The sequence below is a fragment of the Centropristis striata genome, chromosome 1 (genome assembly GCF_030273125.1).
Source record: "Centropristis striata isolate RG_2023a ecotype Rhode Island chromosome 1, C.striata_1.0, whole genome shotgun sequence".
NCBI classification, from domain to species: Eukaryota; Metazoa; Chordata; class Actinopteri; order Perciformes; family Serranidae; genus Centropristis; species Centropristis striata.
This window is the reverse complement of record NC_081517.1, coordinates 3,518,188-3,531,854: the sequence shown is the minus strand read 5'-3', so window position 1 is coordinate 3,531,854 and position 13,667 is coordinate 3,518,188. Positions and strand designations below refer to the sequence as shown.

Genomic DNA, 13,667 nt, shown 5'->3' with positions numbered 1-13,667 from the left:
GCATCAATCCAAAACCACACTCAGAAAGTGCTGGGATCTGATTGCTAGACCACTCTATGTTCCTATCGATCCATCAGAGCATGTTCAGACAAAGTCCTGCTTTTAAATGTAGCATTTAAACAGCTAGCAGCTCCACTTCCTGTCCACTTTCTGTGTCTTTGTTTGTGTTTTTGTGCCAGGAGGAAGTGAGATGTGATCATGTATTTACCGCTCTCTAACTGCTCTATGAGCTCTGCTTTAGCCGTGAAATCAATTCCATTCCACACACCCTGACCTCCAAATGAAAATACCCTGCAGCCCCACTGCTGCAGCCCCCTGACTCTTTAAAGGAATTTTCATATCTCTTTGTGCCGTCTTGCCTCGTCCCCCACCTCCCCCCCACGAAAATAAACACAACGAGGGAAGGGGCAGGGAACTTAGTGAAGGTGGCTACTGGAATCTTAGCCAGAACTCGGCGGTCACAAGAGCGTTATGAATCTTTAATGAGAGATGTTAGCGCGCCAAGGAGAGGAAATGTGCTGAAAACATGATTATGGGCTCATGGGGAGGAAACCGTTGGTGGAGAGAGAAAGAGAACGAGAGAGAGATATCAAGCAGGGGAGCAAGGATAAAAGAATTGTTTTGAAGGGCAAAGAAGGTGCAGAGGGATAACATTTTTTTAAAGCTTGGACCGCTTAAGGCAAAGGCATTTTTCTACAGCTTAACCAACCAAGTTGTGGCCAGAAGTGCTCACACAGCCACAGAGTTTGAGGCCAAATAATGTGTGTCCTGTACTTTAAAACAGCACTATATTAACACCACTTTATTTGACAGCAACATTTTTCTTGGCAAGCTGAAATAAATCAGCACGGGAGTTTTTGGTCAAGGATGTCGAGATAGAGTCAAGAGCCTGGGTTGTGTTTGAGGACAATGATGTAGAGTGCGATAGTGTGATTTCTTACACTTGTCAGTGTGACGGAGCGCAGCAGAAATTTTAGCGAACTAAGCTGTTTAATCTGTGACTCCTTAAGCAAAATAAATCCCTGTTGTTATCTCTCACTATCTGCCCCTGCTATTGTTCCATGTTATCTCCCAGTCTTGAATTTGATACACTTTGAGATTAAGGTCTAGATAAATCTGTCTGCCTGTAGGTGTGCATGTGCGTGTGCATTATGATTCACAGTTTCTCTGAAGGTTGTTGCCAATCTGTTTGCTGTCACTTGCACCATTGCAGCAGAGATTGAAACAGACGATAGGGTGTGAAAAAAAGTTTTAAATGCTGCTCTATACAACACGATATAAAGTGGTGGCCATGGGCCGTCTGAGTGTACTATGTCTTTGTGAGCTCACTGACAGATTGTTCTTTTTTGCTGGAAAAGCAAAAGTCTAATGAGATGTAACAGTGGGCATATGGTAAGAAATAAACTTATTCGCTTTCTCGCCATGAATTACAGAGGACTATTGATACCACTGTCATGTCTGTAGATAGGTAAAACCTGGAGTGAGTTAAGGCCAAGTCATAATTTCCGCATCCGTGAAGGGTCTTAGGTAAAGTTTGCCATTTTCAACAGCATTCGGTTGAACTTTGTGCATGTGTGGTTGTGGGAGTGGGTGCACATGTGTGAGTAAGTAAATGTGTATGTGGTGGATATGGCATAGCTTGTCTACCTGCACTCTTCAATTAATTTGTAATTGATTTTTTCTAATTTTGTTTGTTTTTGTTTGTTTGTTTTCTGTAGTCTTGTTTTGTTTTTTATCTGTGCTTATGTATATCCATTGTGAAGCACATTGAGTCTGCCTTGTGCAAATGTGCTCTATAAATAAAGTTGAATTGAATTGAATAGAATCAGCCCTGTTCCTGAGGGCAGCCAAAAAAAGTAATCATGCAGACTATAGCATAGCAAACATGTCAAGACTGACACAGACCCTCGCAGGTCATGATTGTGAACATCTGCCTTTAGCCTAGCCTAGCCCCGCGGTTCTCAAAGCGAGTGGTGGCAACTCGCTGGTGGGGAATAGAGCTGTGGCAGGTGGGGCGCGCCAAACTGGGGGAAATTTTCTTTTTTATGCCTATCTTTATCCAGACATCCCAACAGTTCCGGGAGTCTCCCACAAATTGATAGCGGATCCCTGACGCCCGCAAATGAGATCCAATCTCCCAGAATCTGGAGCAAGACCGGGCACTAGACTAGAGAGTGACTGCGTGTGTGTTTGTGTGACTATAAATGCAGCACTAGTGAGAGCAAAGTGTCCTTATAGCTGTGTTATTGGACCGATCACCCATCCCCCACCCCTGGGGGGCGACACCAAGTGCAAGTGAACTTGGTTAAATTTGATGTTATTGAGTTAGAATTTAGATATAACATGATGTTACTTGAAAATGTTAAGCTTGGCATATTTCATTAGCATTGTGTTGGGGAAATCAGGGCAGGTGGGCCTTGAAATTCCCCCTTGTCCAAAGTGGGGAATGACCGAAAAAGTTTGAGAACCACTGGCCTAGCCTAAAGATTGGAAAGAAGGGGAAACAGCTATGGCTCTGACCAAAACAAAAAGAAAGATCCCAACCAAATTTACAACATTTTGATAACATATCATCATTCTACCCACCTATCTTTAACAAACGTAATATGAAGAAATGACGACTGCGTTTAAACCTGTCCATGGTTACATGGTAATACTGTGAGCATCAAAAAGTTATATCTTTGTCAGCACAGTTGGAGGAGCGATGGCCATTTGGAGCCCCTACTTTTGGCACCCTTGGTTGCCAGGCGAGCTGTACAGAAGTGTTGGACGGTATTAAAATATTGTATGCAAAGAAATAGTCATATCATGCAACTGAAGTTTGGATATAGCTAGGCTAGCTGTTTCCCCTGGCTTCCAAGTCTTTTTGCTAGGCTAAGCTAACGGCGTCCTAGCTAATACATATACTTAACATATTGACATGAGAATGGCATCAGTCTTCTCACCTCACTCTTGGCACAAAGCAACTATTTGTGTTCAACAAATATAGGAGCCCCTACTTTTGGCACCCATGGTTGCCAGGTCAGCTCTACAGAAGTGCTGGATGGTAATAAAGTATTGTATGCAAAGAAATAGTTATATCATGCAACTGAAGTTTGGATATAACTAGGCTAACTGTTTCCCCTGGCTTCCAGTCTTTTTGCTAGGCTAAGCTAACGGCCTTCTCGCTAGAAATGTATACTTTACATATTGACATGAGAATGGCATCAATCTTCTCACCTCACTCTTGGCACAAAGCAACTATTTGTGTTCAACAAATATAGCAATAATTTTTATAACGTCAATTCAGTTTTTGCATGAGCCATGACTAAGACACGTTCAATGGTAAACATTCCCAATTCTGCCTTTTACATACATTTCCACTGAGAACAAAACCTGGTACTTCATCACCATGTTTTATTAATGAGTCATTTTCTCTTGTTTTGGCAGTCTAAAAAGACAGACATCAGCTCCGAATCATTAGATTAATGAGGCGCTCTTCTCTTGTCAAAACAACACATTTAAAACTCATCTTTTCCCCTGTCTCTCTCTCTTTTCTTCTCTCTCCGTCACAGCTTTGATATCAGCCGGCTGCTGCACCAACAACTGTAGAAATGTCAAGCTATGGGACAGGTAAGAACCCCTCTGCACCTTGTTTCTTTTTCATAAACCTCTTTTGCGTAATTAGAATCTTTGAAAGAAGAAGAAGAGCCAATGAAGGTCATTGTTCACTATTTCCACGAGGGCCCATAATCCTGTAATTAGCTCCCATTATTCTATTTTACCATACAGAGTGCTTCCTTAAGCCGGAGTCTCCAAACCTATTTACATTTAACAGTTGGCTTTGAGGGTATTTTGATGACAATCAGATCTCTCTCCGTCAGAACTGTATGAAATAATTGCATACTTTCACTCTAGTCTCCTGCTAATCATTCGGTGATCAACGTAGAATCTCTGATTTATATTCTGTAATGATCCTGTGTCTTTGTAGGGTCAGTCCTTGAGTTAGCCTAGCGTCCTAGCTCCAGATGAGTAATGTGTTTGCATGCTTGGTCTGGCCCAGGTGTAATCACAGTGGGTTTACAGTGGAACGACAGAGTTAGAGGTGACCCTATCCTGTCCCGGTATGCCATCCTACATCTTCAATCAGGCCCCAGTGGGAGGGCGAGATGGCTGTGTTAATATTTAATGACGGCAAGACAAGACACACCTCCCCCTCGAGGATAGTCGTGCCCCCCTAGTCAGAACACGCACACATACAAACACGCATAATTCCCACAAAATCTCATGGTCGTTCTTCCATACATGGTGACCTTTTCTACCTGTGGATGAATTTGTCTTTCTCCTTCTCTATCATGTTAGTCTTTCACCTCGTCATTCCTTCTATGCCTGTGCTTGTTCAACCCACTCACACTTACCGCATACAAAAATATCAATGACTCAGGTGAGGAACAGTAGAAAGTGTACTTTATGTCAGGAGATGATTTGCAAGCTCAGAGAAAATGCAACAAGGATGTGCTAACAATGCAGACCGAAGTCAGGTCCCATGGCCGTCCCTCAGCTCTCTGCTGTGGTGGAGACAGACGCAGGCGGGAACAAAAGGATCTGTCACTGATAAGCAACACTAAAGCCTGGAATGATGAACAGCTTACTCACTTAAACTCTCTGTCGTCTATCTATCCATCTATCTATCTATCTATCTATCTATCTATCTATCTATCTATCTATCTATCTATCTATCTATCTATCTATCTATCTATCTATCTATCTATCTATCTATCTATAATAATATTAACATTACATTTGATTTATATGGCGCTTCTAAAAGATACTCAAAGTCACACACAAATACAAAATGCAGAAAAAACAAAGCAGAGATGAGAAATTATGAGTTCAGGTTTGGGGTTGGGAGTCAGGTCTTGTAAGCTATCTTGAAAAGTTGGGCTTTGAGTCTGTCTGTCTGTCTGTCTGTCTGTCTGTGTTACTTGTTTAGGTTTAGACAAACTACTTGCTTAATGTTAGGAAAAAGACTATGGTTTGGGTTAAGATAACTGTTACTACTGGGCAAAGGTTCATAAGTTGCTAACCTGCATACAGAAGTTAATTTACAGTTTTACTTACAATGAAACTAATGGCTCTTTGTGTCAAAGGGAACATAAACAATTGGTCTCTTGGGTCTGGGCTTTCAAAACCTCAGAATCCATCATGTGATGCCATGAGGCCTAAAAAAAGTTTTTCCCTATAGACATTCATTGGGAAAAAGATGGCTTATACATTTTTTTGAACGTCATAACCCCAGCAAAGTGTCTTGTTTGACTATCAGAATTTAATACATTCACTCTAATAGTTTTCGGAAAACCCAGAAGAGTCGTACAATTAAATCATTTAAAAATAAGTTGATCGCTAAAACAAAGAATCTTGCTTGGCAGGCGGAAGTCTCTAGTGGGCATGTTCCAGTATTTTTATGCACAGGTCAAACCTTTTTTAGTTTCATGCACCACTGAGCAACTTTCATAGGAATGGACAGAGCCCCATCACTGCTACGCTGTGTCCATTATTCTTTATAGATCTATGCTCCTGTCAGGTCTTTATACTGCGTATCCATCCATCCATCCATCCATCCATTTATCCATCCATCCATCCATCCATCCATCCATCCATTCATCCATCCATCCATCCATCCATCCATTTATCCATCCGTTTATCCATCCATCCATTTATCCATCCATCCATCCATCCATTTATCCATCCATTTATCCATCCATCCATCCATCCATCCATCCATTTATCCATCCATCCATCCATCCATTTATCCATCCATCCATCCATCCATCCATCCATTTATCCATCCATCCATTTATCCATCCATTTATCCATCCATCCATCCATTTATCCATCCATTTATCCATCCATTTATCCATCCATCCATCCATCCATCCATCCATTTATCCATCCATCCGTTAATAAATAACATACTCTTGCTTCACAGGAACAAGCCAAGAGCGTATTTTGGGTTGCCAGATTGTCAAGAAGCCCTTTGGCTCTGGTGCATCTGGACCAAAATCCATTTACGTACAAGTTATTAGTGTTTACATTTAATGGATTATTTAAAGAATTGAATGTTGCCCATAAGGCAATTTGAGCACAATTCATGTGTTGGTGTAAGAGTTAGGTGAGCTGTACTTTTCACAGAAGACATTTAAACATGTCACAGTAGGATAAGTTCAGGTGTAAATCATAAATTTAATAATGGCTTAATTCAATATAGCTGCTTCAGTTTCAGGGTTATGGTATTGTGCATGCTGCCTCACTGTCACCACTTACTGGGACACTTGAACAGAATGGAGACATTGGTAATGTGACTAGTAACACTTGTTCTTTTCTCTACCATGACAAGTCAAAGTGTCTGCTGTGAAAAAGAGAATGTTTGTATTGCTAATGGTTGTGTATTAATCACCATGGAATTGAGAAATGCTTTGTGGGCACTGCATTGCTATGCATAATTATAGTGGTGCAAGCAGCTATTCAGCAAAATACAAACAAAAACTGTGGTTACAAATGCCTGATTTCATCTCACAGAAGCTGGTTTTCTTTTTAAAATAGAGCTGGAATCCTGACTTCATTTTTAGCCGAACAGAGAGATTGGGCTCATATTGATAGGTTTAGCCAACAATATTTTTATCCATACCACTATTATGCATCAAACTTCTCATAAAATACATACAACACATGCAATTGTCAGTCCTAGTGGACCCACTGTGAATCAACTTATTTTCATTGTGGCCTGCCTACTTTGGAAGAAAGAAAGCAGAAACAAAAACATGACTATAATAATAATAATAATAATGGTCCGCTACTAGTGCCGCTCCGAGCCCCGCAACTAGTGCCGCTCCTAGCCCCGCAACTAGTGCCGATCCTAGCCCCGCTACTAGTGCCGCTCCTAGCCCCGCTACTAGCCCCGCTACTAGTGCCGCTACTAGTGCCGCTCCTAGCCCCGCTATTAGTGCTGCTCCTAGTCCCGCTACTAGTGCCGCTCCGAGCCCCACTAATAGTGCCGCTCCTAGCCCCGCTACTAGTGCCGCTCCTAGCCCCGCTACTAGTGCCGCTCCGAGCCCCACTACTAGTGCCGCTACTAGTGCCGCTCCTAGCCCCGCTACTAGTGCCGCTCCTAGCCCCGCTACTAGTGCCGCTCCGAGCCCCGCTACTAGTGCCGCTCCTAGCCGCGCTACTAGTGCAGCTCCTAGCCCCGCTACTAGCCCCGCTACCGTAACGCCGGTGATCTGGCTACGAGCCGGGGGACAGCGGAGCCGCCGAGAGACCCGCAGCTGCTTGTTTATTGCCCATAAAATCAGTGGATGTGTGTGGCTGAATGTGAACATGCTGCAGAAAAACGTTGCAGAAGCAGAATTGAGCATTTTAGCCTCAAAGTACAGATGGGCTAGTCTGGCTATGTAAACATCAATTTCTGTCGCTCTACATACGTCATCTGGTATAACTGATACGATTGGCTAAGAGCTACCTACAGACGCTTTTGATAGACATTCGTAGCGCCCAATAATCAATAATGATTCACAAAAGTTATACCGTAATAATAAGAGCTTATTTTGTTCTTCTTCTCTTTCGGTACAGCTTTGATGCCTCTTCTTGACCCCAACCTGACCAGCTAGACTCCTCAAACGGAGGAGGGGTGGCAGTGGTGCAGCCCTCCTGCGTCTCTGGCCTTGATAGACACGAGGGCCCCTGGACACCGTCCTCCACGACTCCGGATGGTCCGTCGTCCACGGCCTCTTCCACGTCCACAGCCCTGAAACAGCCTGCCTCCATGTTTTCATTTCTACATATCGAGAGTCTGAGAGAAGGATGAGAATGCTATTAGTACGGTTGGAAAAACTCAAGATGACTGCCGCAGTTAAATGGATTATAGTGGATATCTCTCCCTTCCAACTGTGACACGGCTACCTCCCGGAGAGCACCCAGAGAAAGGGAGGGACGCTGGGGATCGGTGAGAGAAGATGTAGAGGACTCTGCACGTTTTGTGCCGCTACCCTCTGTTTACAAATGTACATCACTGGTGGAGAAGCACATAAATTAAACTTTATACACTCTGCTGTTCCCCCACACTTTCCCCTCCCTGTTTATCCGCTCTCTCTATCCTCTCCAGACATCAACCATTTTCAAAGTGTGTAATGAGACTGGTGTAATCTAGCGTTCTGTCTCTCAGTCTCCAAATCCAGCCGATCAAATGATCGCCATCGTCTTCAACGTTTCCAGCCATTTCCACAGAATTTAAAAACAAAACAAAAAGCATATTTGTCAAAGATGTTCTAGCAAAGAAAAAAAAAAACAACCTCTTCCTGTGTCTTAAACCAAGATGGTCATCATTGCTAGCTGCTGACAGATGTTCTAGTTCTATAAGATGCAATGTTCAGGTGTAATTTTTCTTTTTTGTATTATGTTCTTTACTCCCTTAAAGCGCCTATATTGAAGCTGGGGAGAAGATTATACGTTTCTCCATGTTGTTTTTTACAAGGAAGTAAAGTCCAAGTAAAAAGTAGATTATTGGATTAGTTTTCTATATATCTATATATATAAATATAATATGATTATTATTTTTGACTTACTGGTATTAGAACTATTATATGAAGATGCATATGATATATATCAAATAATAAACAGACTTCTTTATGTAAAAGTGCTTTGCTTGTTCAGGTTTTATTTCAGTGTGCTGAAAGGTCTCAGAGGTGAGTGTGTGCTGACCTTTGACCCCGCAGTCAAAGGTCACATTGGACAAGCTGTGAAAATGATTATAAGGTTAGAAAAAAATCTATAAGTCACCCACAGGAGCGAAATAAGGATCAGAGTGGAAGTTGTTTTACAGTTTGAATACATGGGGTAATGAATAAAAAAACAACAATTTTGTGTCATTTAAAAAGATGAATAAAGGGATCAAGCACTAGAAACACATCCTGAGGATCACATGTAAACATTCACATGTTTCCACATCTCATCCTGTCAGATGGGGAAACAATAGGCTCAAACTGGAGGGAGTTTCCTGTGAAGTCACTGGAACTGTAACAGCCAGTTCCTCTGCACCCTTCAGCTTCCCTCACATCCTGACAACAGGCTAAATCCAGTTGAACTATAACATCTGCTACACTACTAAGGCTTCCCAACATCATTGTGTGTGTGTGTGTGTGTGTGTGTGTGTGTGTGTGTGTGTGAGTGTGTCTCTATAATTTGGTCAAAGGATAAAACTAAAAATGTTTGTTATGTTGCTGTTGTCGTAATAGTAACTAATTATTATGTATTAATATAATTTTAATGCAGACCTTATAGTGTTAATTTACAGTGGAAGTTTGGATTTTTAATCTGGCACAGGCCCAAAACTGCTGCAGTGGTTCGGGCTTGGACAGAAATGATGTGGGTTCATCTCAGGTCGAGCCTATTTTTTTTTTTTTGGCTGATCTGATCACAGCTCTTCTCCAAACCTATTTGTTCCTTCTTAATGTGTAAATCTTCTAGGCGTTCATATTTCTGAAGAAAAAAGATGCACAAATGTATAGTTTTATTCTTTAAATAAAACTTTAAATAAAATATTAAATATTTTCCTGAATTAGCTGGGCAGTGTAGTTTTTAACAAACTGTACTCAAACAGGAGTAAATAGAGTATTTGTTGGAAGCTATTTTCAGCTGCGGATTAATACACGTGGCACACTAGAATGTACAGCAGCAGGACAGTGTATGCAAGCTAAGCTCAAAACAAACTACAGTGCACATGCTAATAGTGTGGCTGAATTTGTTATTTATAGTTTATTTAATAGGACAATAGAGCTCTGCGACACAGAGCATAGACTGTGTAAAAGAAGTCCCAATGAGTTTGAGGATTGAAGCCTCATGTTTGGTATTTTGACTGCTGCCATCTTGGTTTTTGCCAGAAGTGACCATATATGGACGAGAGGGTGGAGAGGATTAGCTAGGTTAGCTAGCTAGCTAGCTTGATTCGCAAGGTGCATCTGTAATTCATGTTAACTGTGATATTAACTGAGATGCTAATGTTAGCTATAGCTAAAAATCTTGCTTCACAAAATGTAGCCTACTTACTGGAAACAATTAACAGTCAGTTCCTTAATGCAAAAGTGAATGAGACATCTTTAGAAGACCAAACAGAAATAAAACATAGAACATCACGACTTTGATATTAGCTTTGAGAAGAGTGCAAAAAACATATGAAATATGAATAAACCGCCTCCATTTTGATTGATTTCCTGATTTTAAAAAGTTTGACATATTGAAACAACCCAACAGCAGTTTGGTTAATATTCCCTGGACAGCACAACAACAAGAAAGATTCAGGAAAATAAATCAAAACAGAGAAATCTGCTTTTTCAAATGAAGCCTTCACAGTAGTTATAGTTCAGTTTGGGTACAAGCAGTGGTGGAAAAAGTATTCAGATCCCTTACTTAAGTAAAAGTACTACTACAATACTGTGAAATGACTCAACTACAAGTAAAAGTCCTCTATTAAAAAACTTACTGAAGTAAAAGTAGAAAAGTATCAACGTCAAAATGTACTTAAAGTATCAAAAGTAAAGGTACTCGTTATGCAGAATGGCCTCGGATTGTTTTATATATTCTAAATATATTATTGGATTATTATTATTGATACATTTATGTAAGCAATGTTCTTATTTTTTATTTTCATTTTAACATAATTAACTTAATTTAAACTTAATATTATTATTAAGTTATTATTATTATTATTATTATTATTATTAGGTCTAATTTTCGTTTAACTTTCATGTTTTTTATGTTAAATCTTGACCTAAAAAAGTAACTAAAGCTGTCAGCTAAATGTAGTGGAGTAAGTATAAAGTTACATAAAATGGAAATGCTCAAGTAAAGCACAAGTGCCTCAAGTACAATACTTGAGTAAATGTACTTAGTTACATTACACCACTGGGTACAAGCCCAGGAAAGGAATGAAAATCCCCACAATGTCATTACAAATACCAATGTGTATTAGGTTCTACTACAAGTGCACTCAGTACCAGTGAAAGCAAACTGAGGCTGATCTGGTTTGATCTGATTGCTCAGAGTGATTAGTGTTTACTTATATGTCCCAGAAAATCTCTTTTAATGAGGGTCTGTACTGTGCTGGTATTTAAATCACATATCTTGGCACTGCTGCTACATATTGTGCTCCTGTGGGATGCCCTGCTGGGGCGTCAGGGGGATCTAGTCGCTGATGGAGCTGAGTGATCGCCTTATCTGTAAAGCAGAAACTGTAGTTGCGGCACAAAGAAAAAAACACACACTGGAGATTTAAACATGTGTGTGATAGGAAGGACGTTGTTTAGATGCAGAGAAAAAGGATATTTTTGGTGCGGTTGTACTTTATGTACACTGTAAAAAATAATCCGTTTAATTTACGGTAAAATACCAGCAGCTCCGGTTGCCAGAACTTCACCGTAATAAATAAAGTGAATGGTTTCCTGCTGTAAATTTAAATGTAAATATCAGCAAAAACTGTAATCTAGACTGAATATTCCTGCTATTTTTATGGTAATTGTGTCATTCATAAACACATCATGGTATTTCTCTATTAACTTTACATGAAAATGTTATATTTTAACAGCAAAACGGTGTTTCTTCCAGTTTATGACAGAAAAAAGGAAAAAGTTTGGTGCTATTCTTTGATTAACGGCAGTTAAAAGTGTCCAATACAGTGATATACAATTTTTCATTTTACACCCCATTTCTGATGTATTTGAGAGTGTTTTACTGTTATTTCTACAAACATTTTTACAGTGTACAGTAATAAGAAGGAAGAAAGTGGAGGAAATAAAATGTAATCAGTGCATTATTTTTAGTGTGTATAGAGTGAAATTCAAATGTCCCTACACTCTAGGGAAATGATTCAAGGAGCCTGTAAATGTGACAGTAATATAAAGGTATGCATACTAAATTAAAATGCTGAATATCATCATGGCGAGTATTTGAGTTCATCAAAATTCATTAGTAGAACTCCAACAGGAATCTTTGTGTAAAATATCCATACATAAAGTTTTATTCTTCATAATAAATTAATATTGGACTCACAGATTACATGGTTTAAATATTTGTAATAATAAATGTACAATAAGTGTAAAATCAGTCAGTACAACACATTTTTAAATTTTTTTAAAATCATAAGCAAATTTGCAGTTATATCCTACAAATGTTTTCAATTATATTTACTCAGTTTGTTTAGTGATTTCTACTCAGGTTTTCCATATGGTTAACATAATGTTTCAGTTACATTTACTCAATTTATGTGGTAATTGAGCCAATAAGTCAATTCATTCAGACGTACTGAATGAAAATACTACTTAAATTTACTCATTACTCATGTTTTGTTTAACCGATTTGAGAGCTTTCAAATCAAATCAATATTTTTAAGTGTAAAAATGCTGCACTTATTGAATTAAGTAATATGCAGTATTATTTTTTTGAGTGCATGTGTTTTTACCACTTAATCCAAAAGGTGTGATAAAATATACTTGTGTGTTATTTCCACATATTTGTAGTCCACGTGTATGTGTGTGTGTGTCTGCATCTCTCCTTCTGTGTACATGTGTGCATCTGAAGCGGTGTGGAAGTAAATCTGTGTGAGCGTGTGTGTGTTTACTCAATATGCAGAGTCATGTGGGTGGTGTGTGCATTTCAGCCAGCCAGACAGCGGCAGGTTGATTAAGACACACCCTCGCCTGCTTACCCAGGAAGACAAAGAGAGAGAGTGTGTGTTTCTATTGATTTGTGTGCATCCGTGCACGTTTCGCTGCCATTTATGTACAGTAAGTGTGTTTGTGTGTGTGAAAAGTGTGTCGGTGAGCTGCAGTTGATGTGTTTGTGTGTGTGTGGGGGTGAGAGTGTGCAGCGCCACTGATCTGCTCTGCTGCATTGCAGCATGTCCTGCCCATCCCGAGGTCGCCGTCGTCCTCCGCCAGGGCACTCTTCCAAGGTCTCAGCAGGTCAATCCTCCCCATCTGCATACCCTGCCGATGCAAGCGTGAATCTATAAACACCACACCAAATCTGTCGGCTGTTACAGCAACGGGACACCAGTAAGAACCAGAGCCGGAGTTAACCATACTCAGTCACAATAATCTATCAACGCCGAGATCAGACATGTAATCTACCCAGATGACCGGTCGATCAAGCGGGAAAAGCCATCAACACTAGATGAAGTGCTGCAGAGCACATATTCTACATGCAAATGCATGCAACTGCAGTCAGATATAGTGACACTTTGACTCACGGGTTGTTAGTCTGCTCGGCTGGAATTTACTGTCAATCTGTGGAACGTGAGAACTTTTATGGAGGCCGTCAGCAAGCATGTGGACCCGAGGTTTTATGACCAAAAATATCCGAGTCATCATGAAACATGTTACGACCCGGCTCGATTTTGAGAGCTGTAACATGTGAAAGGGGATAGAAATGAGGTGGAACGCAACACTGGGCGGTTCTGGTTAAATCAGGTGTTTATTTAACCAGTAAGAGAAGTATCTTATACAACAGAAATTAACAAAAGGAGGCTGTATGGGGGCTGGCGATTAAGTAATACAATATACAAAGTAAAATAAATTAACTACCAAGCTCTTGGCTTAAAGAAAACTCTAAGGAACAAAAGGAGGTCAGCACCCATAAGC

The 13,667-nt window shown here is 40.2% G+C and overlaps 1 protein-coding gene across 1 annotated transcript in view; it reads left to right on the top strand.

The window, feature by feature from the left end:
• The window catches only part of ccdc85al (coiled-coil domain containing 85A, like), a 38,191-nt gene extending 29,529 nt beyond the window's left edge, over positions 1 to 8,662 (top strand). The window contains exons 3-4 of the mRNA XM_059341498.1: positions 3,555 to 3,612; positions 7,609 to 8,662. Of these exons, the coding sequence (XP_059197481.1) occupies positions 3,555 to 3,612; positions 7,609 to 7,627 (77 nt within the window). The 3' untranslated portion in view covers positions 7,628 to 8,662. The remainder of the gene's footprint in view (positions 1 to 3,554; positions 3,613 to 7,608) is intronic.
• The last annotated feature ends 5,005 nt before the right edge of the window (positions 8,663 to 13,667 follow it).